Below are 17,095 nucleotides of genomic sequence, written 5' to 3' on the forward strand. Positions count from 1 at the left end.
GAACAGTTTATTATCTGCCTTATCTTTAGCTTGCTTAATTATATGTATATTTTAATATTTCATTCAGATCAATACTTTTTTTAACTCATGTAAAATTACTTTTAGGATTTCTCTACCACGAAGACCTCGTTAGCAATGTATTTAAGGCAGAAGCAGATGCAGTAAGCTTGATTGTTAAAGATGCTGTACGGACATTTTTACCAGATGCTTTAGTGACCACAACTGGTGGTTTCAGAAGGTAAATAGAATAAATAATTTGGGACTTCCTGTCTTCCCCCCATACATACACAAAATGATGATTTCTGAGCTGTAGAGAGCAAGCAAAGAAAATAAATGGGAGCGTATGAAAGTTCGTTTCTAATAGTTAATAGTGTAAAAAATCTACATGGACAAATCCTAGGAAGCAAGACTTTTTTTATCACATTTCCAAGGGTTTCAACTCTGAAAAGTACAGATTCTTGGTTTATCATTATAAAAATCTATTAGCTTACAAACAAACTACATACAAAAAAGATGAAGTGATATGTTTATATTGCACATTATGGTATCACATAGGATTTTCCATGCTTTTTATTGTTGAAACTAAATTCCCATACCTGAAAATGGTACAATAATAGAAGTTTTACGCTTTAAAAAAGGCCTTTAATGTGTGATTGAAGGCAATGAGTTTTCCTTGTTGATACTCATTCTTATAAACTTGGTTGGGGAGAAGAAAAGGTGGCAAGAAAGAGCCCAGTATCTGCAGAGGTAGACATGGTGTGCTTGTTGACCTGAGAGAACAGTAATTTTTGGGTAGCTAGGTGATCTTGGAATTTCCTACCTGTCTGGTTATTTTCCTCTAAGCTTTTGAATGTAGGGAGAACATATGTGAAATCAATGGAAAACAAATCTCACCACCCTAGTAAATCAAAATTAGTACCTGAATATTCTCTCTAACATCACAAACTTGGGTGAAATCCTGGTCCTACTAAAGTCAAAGTCCCATTGGCTTCAGGGGAGCCAGTACCTCACCCAGATCTCTTCCCAAGCACTAACACTTAGTACTTAATGTACGTAGAGCTACAAACTGCTATATCAAACAAACCACTCTAGAAAAAACAAAAATCCAAATCCCAAATAAAATATTATCCTAGGCTTACATAATTAATCTGCACAACCCTCCTTTAAAATAGGTTTATTCTCAATTTGAAGTTCTGGCAGATGGAAGTACAAGTTAGTTAAGTGACTTTCCTAAAGCCACACAGCAAGTTAGTGGTAGTATTAGGACTACAGTGCAGAAGTTCCTGGCTTCTAGCCCCAAGCTCAGTCCACTAATAGATGCTGTTCCTTACAGCATTGTTATAAAACTAAGTTTAATTATACAAGTGAATATTCACTAGCACCAGAAATTTAAATCTACTGTGTTATTTGTCTGTTTTTCAAATCTTTCTTTCTGACTGGCTAGCAGTGTAAGAGTACCTGCCAGAAAAATGGTAATTAAAATGCTCTTCTTGGACTTAAAACATGCTCTGCACTTCTCTCAAATCTCTTTTCTTTACAACTACAGGTAAAGCTGCCATGCAAAGAGAGGGGAAGGAGAGAAATTAAATTTTGTTAATCATAGGAGCCAGAATCATGCAACTGAGAGCATGTAGGTGGCCTGTTGCACTCATACAAGGCACCTTGGGAGTCCTCATAGGGCTCCACACATCCACCTGTATGTTATCAGTTACAGGATGAGGGCCTAAAATAGCTCACAAGTTACTGGTGCCATCACCTTTGTGCCATCTCCTGATCCCTTTTATAATTATGCCCTACATCTGTAATGCTAATAGTAAAAATATACACTACATAGTACGTAGATATATTGTATATAATGGAGAGGTGGCCAAAGTGTGACTTGTTGCCCATATGCGAACCATGATTAGAATGCTGCAACAAGATTGAGTATTACATTCTGCGATCTCTAGTATCTGCATGCTGCACTTCCATGTTTAAGATGATTGTGACTGCAATCTGCTCAGTTTGATGCAAATTAGTCATGTACCTTGTGTTCCTGGTAAGCTTTATTATTTACACATGCACCTTGCTAGGGCAGAATTATGGATATAAAACTGTCACAGTTGTAACAATCACTGTTTCTTCTGATGTGATGTATGCTTGGGGCTTTTTGGTAACATAGATGTTTGCAATGTGTGAGTCTCACAGATTCAGATGTAGGCCTGTTGCACTGTTTATTCTTTACGAGGCTCCTTTGTGCTTTTGTAATGGTCATTAGACTTTATATCTTTAAATGGTTATATAAAGATGTACAGGTGAATTATACAGAAAAGTATGTGGTGAAGTCTTGAGAGTGATCCTATCAACAATGCCTAAAGGACTCAGGAGCACAAAATTCCCCCTCCCCACAACAGTAGCCTACCAAACTACAGGGAATAAATGATAGATTGTAGGATCTTTGAACACTGTTCATTTTTAAATTGGGTTGACATAAATGTATTTAGCGCATATATATTTTGGTTACTGAGATACCATGATGGCTGTATAACAGTAAATTTTCCCCAAACTCTCTCTTTTATCTGTATGAGGTGGTAGTGGTCAAACGTATTGCACTGGGTTGTAGTAAGAAATAAGAACCATTAGCTCAAGACCTCTTACAGGACAATTTCAGTTTGTGACTCCTTATTTGTTTGGGTTTCTTTGTTCTGTATGTATAGATTTAGCACATTTTAAAAAGGTAGACAGGCTTTATTAGTCATCTGGCTTTGTGCCAGGGATTCTCCCAAAATACATCCAGTATATTACAAACATACCACAAACACATGATTGCGTGAGGTCTGAAAGTTCTGAATAACATATTCACCCCATAGTGCACTGATTCCTCTTACCGTGTAGCTATGTATCTTAGATATATAGTGTTGGAGATAAGAAGCAGATAAGTATCTTGCTCCAGGTGTGTGTGTGTGGTGTGCAGTTGCGGTGGTGGGGAAATTAGGGTATGTCTACATTGCAGTAAAAGACCTGAGAGACCGCTCTGGCTGACTCAGGGCAGCTGACCTGGGCTGAAGCTGTGAGGCTAGAAGTGTAGATGATCAGGCTCAGGCTGGAGCCTGGACTCTGAGACCCTTCCCCTCCACAGGGTCTCTGAAACTGGGCTCCAGCCCTAGTTGGAACATCTACACTGCTATTTTTAACCCTAAAGCCCAACCCCTCTGCTGGAGTCAGCTCATGTGGGCTCTGAGATTCTGTGCTGCAAGCGTTTTATCACAGTGTAGAGGCCAAGGGTCTATGAAATGGCAAGCCCTGTTCATCACAAGTAAACATGGAGAGGAGATTACAAGATATCTAACAAAAATCACTGGAATCCTTTAGTAATGAGCAATTACATTGTTTGAAGGTTCAACAGGGGGATATAAGCATCTGACTGACCTAAGGCTGGGGATATTTAATGAGCTGCCTTTCTTGTTAGATTTCTGGTATTTCTTGGTTCGACCTACTTTGCAAATGCCATGTAATCAGGTATTTCAGTATGTGTCCTGGCCAAAAATAGGAGGTGGAGACATGTGAAAATCAGTTTAGCATCATTTTTCAAACATCATAAAAGGTTTGAGATTTGAGCTAATATTCAACTCCAACTCATTTCAGCTTATTTTACTGGAACCCGTTTGCACATCCTAACAGTGTGCATTTTGTTATGTTGGCTGCCATCAATCACAGACCTGGGTAAAGTCTATGGGTATACTAAGCACCATTCATTCAGGCTAAATGAAGGAACAATTAAATCCACCTGTGTGTGGTGATAGCTGAAACAATAGAAGCCACTTCCCTGCTGTGCTGTCTAACATAGGTCAGTCAGCTGAGAGTATCTTCCTTGTGAGTATGCTGCAGGCTTTGTACTTTAGGAACCCAGAGTGAGATCAGGGCTATATTTAAACCACAACCCTCTTCATTAGTTACATGACAAGATGGCTACTACAGACTCTGTGCAGACCCTATGTGTCTGCATCATGTACATTCCCTTGCAATGGGAAGCCCCTGATGATTATGCATGACTAATTTTAAAGAGATAGTGCCATGATATACCACACGCTTATGGTACAGGTCAGCCTGAGCAAAATCTAAGCCACGTGGGAGAAGTTAAAAATTCTTTTCTGTTAGGACACACTTTTCCGGGTGAGAGTGAAACACAAATTGCAGTGCTGAAATAAAAGGGTAAATTTAGAAATGGAACAAATGTACTTAAAGAATGAGTAAATCATGCTTCTACACATGCTGTCCATAGGAATGCATTTTGTCGTCTATCTACTGATTGCCGAGCAGCTCCATGCTAGACAGAGAAGTGTTGAGGAAGCTGATAGCACCATATAAAGATGATAGAATGTGTTACAGGAAGGACTTGGGTTTGTGGTGCAGCATACTTGAATTAGCATAACATTAAAATAATAAAATGATCATGAATAATATAGCTCTGATTAAATGTTCGACACATGTATAAAAATTTTCTTGCCCTATTATCCTGAAATCTAAGGGCCAAATACTGAGAGGAACTAGGCACTCTTAGTTCTCATTAGTTGCAGTGGGAGTTGAAAGTATGCAACTCATCTCAGAATTTGACTAAGTTAAAACATCATGTGATATTGGGGTGGGGACAGGGAAGACAAGTTGCTGTAAAATGATATTGTTAGATTGATTTAGTTAATAGTGTGCGTGTCTTGAATACCTGCTAAGAATAGAGCAGTATATAAGCTGGGTGGGTGTATCTTGTCACACATCTTTTAAGTGAGACCTATAACTGAGTTCCTTATAACTTCTGTAGTCATTAAAAATCCCACTGCTCCTTATTAAGAGACTTCTGTTAGTAACAGTGTATCTCATATATAAAATGAGATGAGATATCTCAAGTAATGAGATGCTACTATTGGCGGTATAGGTGTTAGTGCTATTATTAACGCAAGACTATTAATAAAAAATGAGATTTTTAATGAACACAAGGAACTCAGATTTAGGTCTCAAACAAAAAGTTCCAGCAGCACAATGTCCCCTAACACCATGTTGGAACACTTGTTCAACAAAGACTCAGAGAAAGTTGTCATGTGGTGAATCACTAACATCACATACTGCAGCATCTTGGATTTTCATTGATTTGGTTTAGCTGATGAAATGACTAAGTGACTCAAGATAAAACTTCAGTTGTCATTCGTTCTGTGCAGTACGTTTTGAGGGTGGGGTTATATGAGGGTTAGGTGTGCATGGGCAAAGGGAGTTTTTGTGTTTTGTAGGGGACTCAGTTATGATGGCCGTTTAATTGTATTTTTGTTTATATAATGTGTCAGGGAAGCGCCTGGAACTCTGGGTAGGCATCCCTTTTAATTATTGTAAAAATCTAAAAAAGTCCAGTAGACACAAAATATGTAGGAAAAGTGAAAGTGGATTTTTGATATTGGATTCAGCCCACTATGAAGTCACATTCTGAACATTAAACACACACACACACACACAAAATCAGACCTAAAGATCTGGTATCTGGGTTAAGCAAGTGACTTTGTTATTGTAAAATTCAGTTATGTAGTTCTTGAATGAAGACACCTTGGTTTCTGAACATTACTGCTCTTCACACAGTAGATGGCTGCTTTGTACATTGTAAATGCAGATGCTGTACAGCGTATCCATAGAATCAGAATGCTTTTCCATCTGTCTACTACCATACTACCAACATGTGCTCTTCTCACACTAGCTCAGAACATGGAATTAGTTCCAGATACTTATACCAAAGCAGAGACTAAAACATAACTCCAGGCTCCTAAACCCAGAGGAAGGCTCCATTAGAAGACTGCAAAGAAATTAGCCCAGAAAGGGAAGATATTAAGAATCAAATTTTAGAAAGCAAGACTCCACTAGCGGAGCTACAAGACAGCTTTACTAGTTTAGTCTGTAGATGTCTCTGTTACGCTCATTCCTATCACTCACTGTAAAAACAGGCATATACAGCTGAGAAGAATTCAGGCTTACTTCCTCCCATCATGATATAAGTGGTTGTCATTGTGTAAAAAATCATTCAGCTTATTGCTTCTAAAGGTCTGTATAAGTGTTACTATTCTGGCTTTTTGTTTTGAGACTGATATTTTAATGCCAGATTGCATAGGCATAAGCATATAGTGCTTAGTAAAGGAATATTATATTGTAATTTTTAAAGAATAGTTCCTATTCCTCCCTCCACCCCATTTGCATTAGGGTCCAAATCCTTATTCCGTTTTTAGTCAGACATTATACAGTCAAATATCCATTGACTGGAGTTTGCCTGAATGTGGACTGAGTAAAAATGGACTAAAGGCCTCAGGAGTTGAGCTAAAGTTTGAGAAGGATGGTTCAATGGTTAGGGGGCCAGCATGAGAGCTGGAAGACCCTGCCTTCTCTGCTACAGACTTGGATAAGCCACTTATTCTTTCTCAGCCTCAAAGCCCATGAGAATAACAGCAGTTCCATACCTCACACAGGTGTTACTATGATAAATACATTAAAGATTGTGAGATGCTCAACTTTGTGCTAAAAGGAGTCATAAGTACAGATAGGAATATAAGTGCTAGAAGGCGGGCGGGGAGAAAGCAGATTTTGAATACATTTAGGTAAGGTCCCATGGGATGAAAAATCTAAGGGATAAAGGAGTTTGGGAGCGCTGGCATTAGAATATTAAAGCCACAACTGCAGACTATCCTAATGAGAAGGGAAGATAGGAAGAATCGTAAGAGGCCAATATGGCTTCCTCAGCAGCTCTTTAATTAGCTGCAAATCAAAAAGCAATCCTACAAAAAGGGGAAACATGGATGAATTGCCAAGGAGGAGTACAAAAGACTAGCACAAGTATGCAGAGACAAAATCAGAAAAGCTAAAACCCAAAATAAGTTCATCTACCCAAGGACATAAAAGGCAATAAGAAGATTCTTTAAATACATTAGGAACAAGGGAAAGACAAAGGAAAGTATAGCTCCTCTGCTTAGTAGGGAAGATGAGCTAACAACAGATGACATCAGGAAGGCTGAGGTATTTAATGCCTATTTTGCTCCAGTTTTCATGAAAAAGATTGTGATCAGATAAGCAGCAAAAAATATTAACAACAAGGGGGAAGGAATGCAAGCCAAAATAGAGAGCAAACATGTTAAAGAATATTTAGATGAGCTAGATGTATTAGAGTCTGCAGGGCCTGACAAAATACATCCCAAGCTATTTAAGGAATTAGAGGAAGCAATCTTGGAACTGTTTGCAATTCTCTTCAAGGATTCATGAAGGATGGGTGAGATCCCAAAGGACTGGAGAAGGACATATGCACAACCTATCTTTAAAAAGGGAAACAAAGAAGTCCCAGAGAATTACAGACCTGTCAGCCTACCTTCAATATCTGGAAAGATACTGGAACCAATTATTAAACAACCAATTTGTAAGCAACTGCAGGCCAGTAAGCCTAACTTCAGTACCAGGCAAATTGGTTGAAACTACAGAATTATCAGATACACAGATGAACACAATTTGTTGGAGAAGAGTCAATATGGTTTTTGTAAAGGGAAATCATGCCTCACTAATCTACTAGAGTTCTTTAAGGGAGTCAACAAGCATGTGGACAAGGATGATCCAGTGCATATAGTGTACTTAGATTTTTCAGAAAACCTTTTATAAGATTCCTCAAAGGCTCTTCAGTAAAGTAAGCTGTCATGGGATAAGAAGGAAGGTACAGAAAAGGGCAAGAAAAATTAGGAGTATGGAATAGCTTCCATATGAAGCAAGGTTAACAAGATTGGGAATTTTCAGCTTGGACTAAGGGGAGAATATGATAAAGGTCTATAAAATCATGACAGGTGTGGAGAAAGTAAATAAGGAAGTGTTATTTACTCCTTCTCATACCACAAGATTTAGGGGTCACCAAATGAAATTAATAGGTAGCAAGTTTAAAAACAAACAAAAGGAAGTATTTCTTCACACAATGCACAGTACCAACCCGTGGAACTCTTTGCCAGAGGATGGTGTGAAGGTGAAAAGTATAATAGGGTTCAAAAAAGAACTAGATAAGTTCATGGAGGATAGGTCCATCAATGGCTATTAGCCAGGATGGGCAGGAATGCAAAACTATGCTCTGAAGAGTCCCTGGCCTCTGTTTGCCAGAAGCTGGGAATGGGTGACAGGGGATGGATCACTCTGAAGCACCTGGCATTGGCCACTGTCAGAAGACAGGATACTGGGCTAGATGGACCATTGGTCTGACCCAGTATGGCGGTTCTTATGTACCTAGAGTATAATAGGTTATAAGTAATAGCCAATATGGATTTGTCAAGAACTAATCATACCAAACCAATCTAATTTCCTTCTTCAATAGGATTAGTGGATGGGGGCGAACTATAGACATGATAGATCTTGATTTTAGGAAGACTTCTGGCAGTCCCACAGGTCATTCTCATAAGCAAACTAGGAATATGGTCTAGATGGAAGTTCTATAAAGTGGGTGCACAACTGGTTGAAAGACCATGCGCAAAGAGCAGTTATCAATGGTTCAATGTCAAACTGGAAGGGTACATGTAGTGGAGTCCTGCAGGGAGCTATCTTGGGTCTGGTACAATTCAATATTTTCCTTAATGACTTGGATAATGGAGTGGAAAGTATGCTTATAAAAGTTGTGGATGACATCAAGCTGGGAGGGGTTGGAAGCACTTTGGGGGACAAGATTAAATTTTAAAACATCCTTGTCAAATTAGAGAATTGGTCTGAAGTCAACAAAATCAAATTCAGTAAAGACAAGTGCAAAGTCCTAGACTTAGGAAATAAAAATTAAATGCCCTAATACAAAATGGACAATAATTGAGTAGATGGTAGTAGTACTGCTGAAAAGGATCTGGGGATCGTAGTAGATCACAAATTGAATGAGTCAACAATGTGATACAGTTGTGAAAAAAGGGTAATATTTTGGTTGTATTAACACAAGTGTCTGATATAAAACACAGAAGGTTATTGTCCTGCTCTACTTGGCACTGGTGAGGCCTCACCTGGAGTAATATGTCCAGTTCTGCATGCCAGGCTTTTAGGAAACATGTGGATAAATTGGAGACAGTGCAGAGAGGGGCAACAAAAATGATAAAAGGTTTAGAAAATATGACCGATGAGGAAAAGTTAAACAAACAACTGGTTGTGCTTATTCGTGAGAAAAGAAGATTAAGGGAAGACCTGATAATGGTCTTCAACTATGTTAAGGGCTGTTAAGAGGACTGTGATCAATTGTTCTCCGTGTCCACTGAAGGTAGGACAAGTAGTAATGAGCTTAATCTGCAGCAAGGAAGATTTAGTTTAGGTATTAGGAAAAACTTTCTAAACTATAAGGACAGTTAAATTCTGGAATAGACTGCCAAAGGAGGCAGTAAAATCCCCATCACTGAGGGATTTTAAGAACAGGTTGGACAAACACCTGACAGGGATGGTCAAGCTTTATTTGATCCTGCCTCAGCACATGGGGCTGGACTTGATGACTCCTCAGGTCCCTTCCAACCCTACATTTCTGTGATATGTTCACTCCACAAATCACCAGAAAAGGTTCAGGTAGCTGGGAGGGGGCTAATTAACCAAACAGGCTGCACTTGGGGGAGAATTAGGTGCCCTAATAGAAGGGGAAGCTCAGCTGAGCAAGTGTAGGCTGGCCAGTACAAAGCCAGCAAGCGGAGAACAGAAGGGGGCTGCAGCAGTAATCCTCTGCAGTCACTCCCTGGAAGAAGGGAGAAGTGTCTGGAGCTGCAGCGTTAAGTCACTGCAGTTATTCCCTGAGAGGAGGGAGTTTGGGCTTGAAGAGTGAGGAGGTGACAGAAGATAGAGCAGAGAGGTAGGAAGGAGTCCAGGGAATTAGCAACAGGGTCTGGGAGCTAACAGACCATATTTGCTAGACATAGGGTCTCTGGACTGGAACCTGGAATAGTGGGTAGGCCCAGGTTCCTCTACCAGCTGCTGGGAAAGTGGCGTAGGACCTGGCCTTGGATTGGAAAACTGTTGGGAGAAGCATTATCACAGCTGATCCAGTTGGACTTTGATGCCCCCAGAAGGGGAGAAACAGACAGCAGACAGTGACCTGGCTGGAAGGCCAAGTCACGAAGAGGGAGTGCACTGAGTCCCAAAGAGTGAGAGGGGATGTAGCGAGAGCAAACAATGGAAGTGGGTGTCAGATCTGGAGAGAGCTAATCCTTTGAGCAGCCAGGAGGAGGTATCCTAACAGTGAGAGAACCCCACGACAGAAACATTTCTATGAAATCTAAATTATGAAGCTGTTAAATACCTTCTTAATAAGACCTTTATAAGCCTGGTGATATAGCTCCTGAAAGGCTATCAGGGAACTCTCTAAGGAGCTAAATCATTTGGCAGCATTCTTTTCAATGCAGGAGAAAGCATTAAAGAAAATATTGTTTGAGAGAGGCTGCAACAGCCTCTTTGGTGATCTTTGTTTGTAAAAACCTACAGTATCAGTACTTTTACCTATGTGATCCACATCCAAAAAGTACACCTCCCCATCCTCATCACCATTACCAGAGGAATGGATGTGCTCTTAGAAACAGTCTTACCAATGCTGAGCAAACAGGTTATTTTTAAAAAGCATGTGAAATCAAGACATTAATATTTTTAATCTATGTTAATATAAGTATTTTGGCTTTCTGCCAGAAATTTGTTTCTTAGCTTAAAGTGATTCTCTTTTGACATATTCAGTTTAGGCCCTGTGCCTAAAGAAGCAAGGAGCTCAGATAAAATGGTATAAACCTAGTGAACAAATCTATTGGGTCTGTATCATCTAGATTTAAGGGATCCTTCAGCTTCACTTAAGTTTTTGATGTACTTCAACAGAACTTTAAAAAAAAAAAAAAAGGTGCACTTACATGGCCTGGGACTGTGATAAGTATTTGCTGTGTAAAAAAGAAATATCTTGAGGGCTTCTTTAAAAAGTCAGATATTTCTGAATTTTTGGCCACAAATACGATGGAATAGTTGTGCCAAAAAATACTTTCATTAATGGAGTCACAGCATTGTATAATGTTGATATAGCTACTGCTTTTGTGGTAATGTTGCCCATGGCCTTTTAGAAATGGAACTGCTAGGAGGGTCCTGTAATCACAATAGTGTTACATTGGTGGTGGTTTCTGATAAATGAAACCATGTATATTCTAATTTATTTTGTACGAGAGAGAGAGAGAAAAAATATGAAATATACACTTTCCAATCTATTTAAATATCTTGAAAACATTTGTGGTTGAACTGAACCATTCATTGGGTTTCAAAGTAAATTCCTTGATAAGGTCTGATAAAAAGGAAGCTCTGTTTGGTACTTTGTGTAGTTGATAAAAGCACTTTTTAGTGGGAGCTGTAAGTGTTGCACTGAATCAGTGCATGAGACGGTCTTCCCTGAAGACATAGGTTCAAATCCAGGTTAAATTAATTATTAATATACTGTAGAATGTGCAGTGTCATTCTAATTGCTGTTTGTACACCATAAAAGATTTTCTTTCTGCTCTGGAGAGGTGTAGGAATACAATAGTATTAGATTTTTTGGACTGATACTCTGAAGCCTTCCTTAACTGTAACAGCCGTGTTAGTCTGTATTCACAAAAAGAAAAGGAGTACTTGTGGCACCTTAGAGACTAACCAATTTGAGCATAAGCTTTCGTGAGCTACAGCTCACTTCATCGGATGCATACTGTGAAAACTGCAGTATTCCACAGTATGCATCCGATGAAGTGAGCTGTAGCTCACGAAAGCTTATGCTCAAATAAATTGGTTAGTCTCTAAGGTGCTACAGTTAAGGAAGGACATCTACTTTCATTAAGTTTTCAGTCAAGATAATCAGCGGAGGTTCCTTATTCTACTCAAGTCTCAGCATTACACAATTTCTTGTCCGTTACATTATACATTGGACATACACATTTCTTTATGCCTTTTCAGTCTAAAGGATTAGGTATAAGTCAGGAAGATGTAACCTGTACCCAGATGCTCAAGTTCAATTACGTTGGTTTCTGCTTACTTTCTCCCAGTGCAGTTACAGGGAGGACAACTGTTTTATCTGCTGTTTCTCATTTTGTCAAGGACAAATCAGCTTTAGGGTAGCTTTGAGGCAATCTGCTCAGTGAACATTTGAGTTGACCAAACTGTTTGCACATTCTCTAAATTTAAACATATCTTAGATGGATTTGGCAGTTCTGTAAGCAACACACTGAAGCGCCTTAGGACATCAACAAACTCAGATTTGCCACTAGTAAACTTTATTCTGCTGTGAATGAGGTTTCCAACTCGAAGTGATCCAATCCATACTAACAAAATATCTTTAGCTTACAGGACTCCTTAAGAAGATAGTAGAGGTTACCACTCCCTTTCTTCTTCCAAAGCTTCCCTAACACTTAAATCATCCATCAGGAAAGAGGAAATCCTTTCCTGGGTAACTACATGATCAACAGAATAAGTTTAAAGGCAATCTTGGTGTCTCCAGTGGTGTCATTCAGAGAGTGACCTCTGCCATCAGATCTTTGACTGTTTTTTCCCTTTCATGGCATCCATCACAAATCACCTGTAAGCCATGATGAACTGTGAGAGTGAAGAAAGTATTTGGGAGCCACAGTATCACTATGGACAAAATATGTTCTTAATATCCCTCCAGACAATTCAGAGAGTGGTCATTTGGACCCATAGATACCATTCCCTCAAATCCTTCTGGAACCTACCCAGTTTCACCAGAAGTGGACTATTAAACAGATCTTTTACCCCAACTACATGAGAGTGTCAAAGCCTTAGGCTGGAAGTGATCAGTCCATAACCGTATTATGTAGTTATAATCTCCATATTCTCCAAAGCTATTCCAAACACTAGATCCAGAGTGGTAACAGCAATGGGACCAGGATTTCACTATTTATGTAAAGAGCCGGAAATCACGCAGGCTAGCCCTATGGTTGCTATTATAGCCTTGACCTCCCAAGTCAGTCCAGAAGGAGCATGCACCTTAAAGTCACTGACCACTATCATCCTTGGTATCTCCACCACCACAGTGAGGAACATGAGAAACTCAGCCAGAGGCTCTGTGGTGTAGTGGAGGAATTTATGTAACAACATAATTAAACCCAATGTTATGCAATTCCAGGTTTTGTACATCAGCTAGACACCTTTTATACAATCATAGCTGTGACAATATTTAATTTTAATTCACTTGAAAGAATGACCATGCAACCCCAAAATTGCAGCTTCTCTTTTCAGACAGTGCAGTATGAAGTCTTAGTTGTCCATTGACACATAACCCGATGTATTCTCAGTTTAATCCTACTTTATTATATTGTAAACACATGAAAAATACAGTGGACTAAAATATTAACAAATACCTGTGCATGTAACTGTTCTAGTATTTGAAATATTCTCAAAATATTCCTAAAGTGAATACAGAAAATATTGTAATAATGTTTTCAATTTGCAAAGGCAAAATTGTAAAGACAGCAGTATAGTACAGGTTACTTGTTACGAGTAACATTATGTACTGCCTTCATGCATTATTTCTTTAGAAATTAAATACATGGTTAAATCAAAAATTCATATGCAGAAACATGTCTGCATTTAATAAATCTGGTTTGAGGAATCTTACAACTCGAATAATTCAGAATTCAGCTATATGTTAGTGGTAGTTGACAAGAGTTGTACACAAATAAAAATACTGTTCTGGACCACACAGGTACAATCAAAGCTACAGACAAGGTTAAAGTGAAAGCCAACATGTGCTCAATTAGTATACGTTTCAGAGTAGCAGCCGTGTTAGTCTGTATTCACTAAAAGAAAAGGAGTACTTGTGGCACCTTAGAGACTAACATTTATTTGAGCATAAGCTTTCGTGAGCTACAGCTCACTTCATTGGATGAAGTGAGCTGTAGCTCACGAAAGCTTATGCTCAAATAAATGTTAGTCTCTAAGGTGCCACAAGTACTCCTTTTCTTTTAGTATAGAATACCTAGAGCATTTTTAGGAAGATGTCACCATTTCTGTCAAAATTCATGGCATTGCAATTGTTCTTGATCATGTACAACAGGTGGGTTGTCTACTTCTCCACATAGTTATCCTGAAATAATGTAGGAGGGGGAGTTTCTGATTAACCATATACTTTTAAGTTAAATCATACTACTAGTTTGGCAATTATCAGATGCAGAATTGCCTTGGTAGAGTCTAATGCAGTATCTCAAAGAGGGCTGTTAGTGCTAGTGAAATGTAAAAGTTTAAGAGATTGCTTCAAGGAATAAAAGCAAAGCAAGTAGGCTAAAAGAAGGCTGATTGGTTTGTGACTCGATAATGTAATATGTCTATCTATACCTATTGTGGCAAATTGCTGGCACTACTATGATGGGTCTCACGCTCTCAGGCAGGGGTGGGGGGCAGGGGAGAGAGGAGGAGGGTGTTCAGGGCACCATTTCTTGCCCCTGAACTGGGGTATTAACTGCCCCACTTGTGTCCTAGAGGAGGAAAGTGGAGAGGGCAGGACCCAGGCCCACCCCCTACTCTAGGTCCGAGCTCAGGGGCCCTAGGGATAGCAGTAAACCACTTGAACTAGCAGTTCCTTCCCCTGGGCTACTTCTCTCTCCTGCCCTTCAGCTTGTGGGGCTTCCTGCCCTCCCTATGCACAAACCAGGTGTCCTTTTACCTAGGGTCTTGGTTTTCTTAGCATACCACAGCACTTCTCCAAACTCTCCTCTGCTTCCCTCCAAACTGCACTTTGCTCCAACACCAATCCACTCCATTCCAACTCCTCCAAACTGCTCTTTGCTCCAACACCAATCCACTCTGCTTCTACTCCTCCTCCTGTCTGATTGCAGCAGAGGGTTTTTTTCAGGTGACTGGCTTCAGGTGCTCTAATTGGCTTCAGGTGCTTTAATTAATCTATAACAAATTTTCTTCCCTCTACAGGGAATAAAACTCCTTCCAGCACTCTCCTGCTGCCCTCTGGCCATGCTGTATCACGTATTCCTACCCCTGCTCAACACTGTGGGGTTGTGCTACTTAGGATGAGAGGTCACTTTTTTGTAATTTTTGCTACATAAGGGGCATCCACTTAACAACTCTGGGTTTCTGAATTATATGGCTATATTTTTAGAATGCCTGGCAGTGCATAAAACTGAACTGTTAATGGCTTTACTAAGACAAATTAAATTTTAATGGCCTTGGTTTAATTTTTCCTCTAGCCTGTTCACATCCTTTTAAATAGCATTAAATGTGATTCAGCAGTCTTCTAATATCTCAGCTGACCTGAATAGCCTTTTTAGATTAAGCAAATCTGATACATTTTAAATAAATAAAGATCTTTTTGATTGGTTAAATGCTGATATTTACAGCTCATTTAGTCCATTTATTGAGAAGCGATGTCAAAAGAACAACGGGATGCACAGAAACAGGACAGAAATAATCATGGTTCTCTGTTGCTTTACAAGTGAATGGAATTTCACTGAAGAAACTCCAACTGTTCTATTTAAAATTCATTGTTAATATCAAAGGAAAATGATTTGCTGAGAAATTATATAAATTAAAACCATTTTAAGAAATATTAAGTGGGAAAAAGTAGCAAGTTAACAATGCAGAGTTCTCATGAGTTTATTTTCACACCTTGCATATGGTCTGATCTCAAAACAGTGTTAGAATGTCCCCTGTGGCCTTTAAATCCATTTATTCTATCCATTTAATCTAATTTGATAAAATTTAATCTTTTCATGGCTAATTTAAGTGCTTATAAAATTATATGCTTATTACTTATGAGAGGTAATAGAATTATGATTATAGTTTTAGAGCACTGCTCTAAACTTTAGTGCATGCAAAAGCATCTTTAATGTTTCCATAATAAAGTTGTTTGATGTTTATTTTAAATTTTGGATGACTTTCTCCATAAATCATAGACCCCTACTGAAATAAAACCTCCACTGTACCTGGGGATGAATGTGGGAAAATACCCTCTGAACTGTTTTCAGAGTAACAGCCGTGTTAGTCTGTATTCGCAAAAAGAAAAGGAGTACTTGTGGCACCTTAGAGACTAACCAATTTATTTGAGCATGAGCTTTCGTGAGCTACAGCTCACTTCATCCAATGAAGCTCATGAAAGCTCATGCTCAAATAAATTGGTTAGTCTCTAAGGTGCCTCAAGTACCCTCTGAGCTGAACACTCAGTATGAGATTCAGCCAAAGCCTGCCTCAGTGTGTTTACCATGTAGGCATATTGGAAAGATCGGATAAGAATAGTTTGCTACAGAAAAGATGGGAAGAGAATAGTTGCCTTTTGCTTTGGTTATCAAAAATGTTTAAAAAATTGGTATTGTCTTTATTAATTAGGGATGTTTTCAAGACTGATTCCATTTTTCCACTCTAGTTTCTTTAGAGAAGTGCCAGGTGGTAAGTGTGTTTACTTTAGATATATGCCCTACCTCTGAAACAGGTGCCCATGTACCATGGTGATAAGCTTAGAAATATCTAGATAGAAAGACATTGTGGCAGCCACCATTTTGAATTGCATTTCCCAAGTTTGAAACTTCAGCTGTTTACGCTGTAAACACTCTTTTAAAAATGTATATTAGGGTATTGTTAGCAATGGAAAAATGTATTTTTCCACACATCTCGTTCTTAAAATGTTAGAGGGGATTGTGTTTATTTTAAAGCAAACACAAGGTCTAGACATTGTAACCCAAATGTGAATGATTCAGAAAGATGAAAACCAGGGATTGTGATGAAAACCTTTGTCAATGTCACAGAGTGGTTGCTCCCTTTAAGGAGATAAAGGCTCAGCCCCACCTGTGGCACAATTAACTCATTTCCCCAGTGGTGAGAAGCAGTAAAGTCACATGATTTGTGGGTCATGTGGCTTAGTTAAGCCTCATAAGTATGTCTACACTGCAGCTGGGAGCAAGCCTCTCAGCCTTGGTAGGCAGACTTGTGTTAGCTAGGGCTTGAGCTAGTGTGTTAAAAATAACAGTGTGGACATAGAGACTTGGCTAGTCAAGCTCAGACCTTGAAAGTTGGGTGGGCTTGAGATCCCAAGCTGCCACTCAACCCGCACTGTCTATGGTGCTATTTTAGCATGCTAGCTCCAGCCTGCTGGTGCGAGTCT

The 17,095-nt window shown here is 39.1% G+C and overlaps 1 protein-coding gene across 1 annotated transcript in view; it reads left to right on the forward strand.

The window, feature by feature from the left end:
• Nucleotides 1-17,095, forward strand: part of LOC140914912 (DNA nucleotidylexotransferase-like) — a 384,775-nt gene that overhangs the window by 295,260 nt on the left and 72,420 nt on the right. The window contains exon 11 of the mRNA XM_073353929.1: nt 106-238. Coding sequence (XP_073210030.1) covers nt 106-238 — 133 coding nt within the window. The remainder of the gene's footprint in view (nt 1-105; nt 239-17,095) is intronic.

The sequence above is a fragment of the Lepidochelys kempii genome, chromosome 7 (genome assembly GCF_965140265.1).
Source record: "Lepidochelys kempii isolate rLepKem1 chromosome 7, rLepKem1.hap2, whole genome shotgun sequence".
NCBI lineage: Eukaryota > Metazoa > Chordata > Testudines > Cheloniidae > Lepidochelys > Lepidochelys kempii.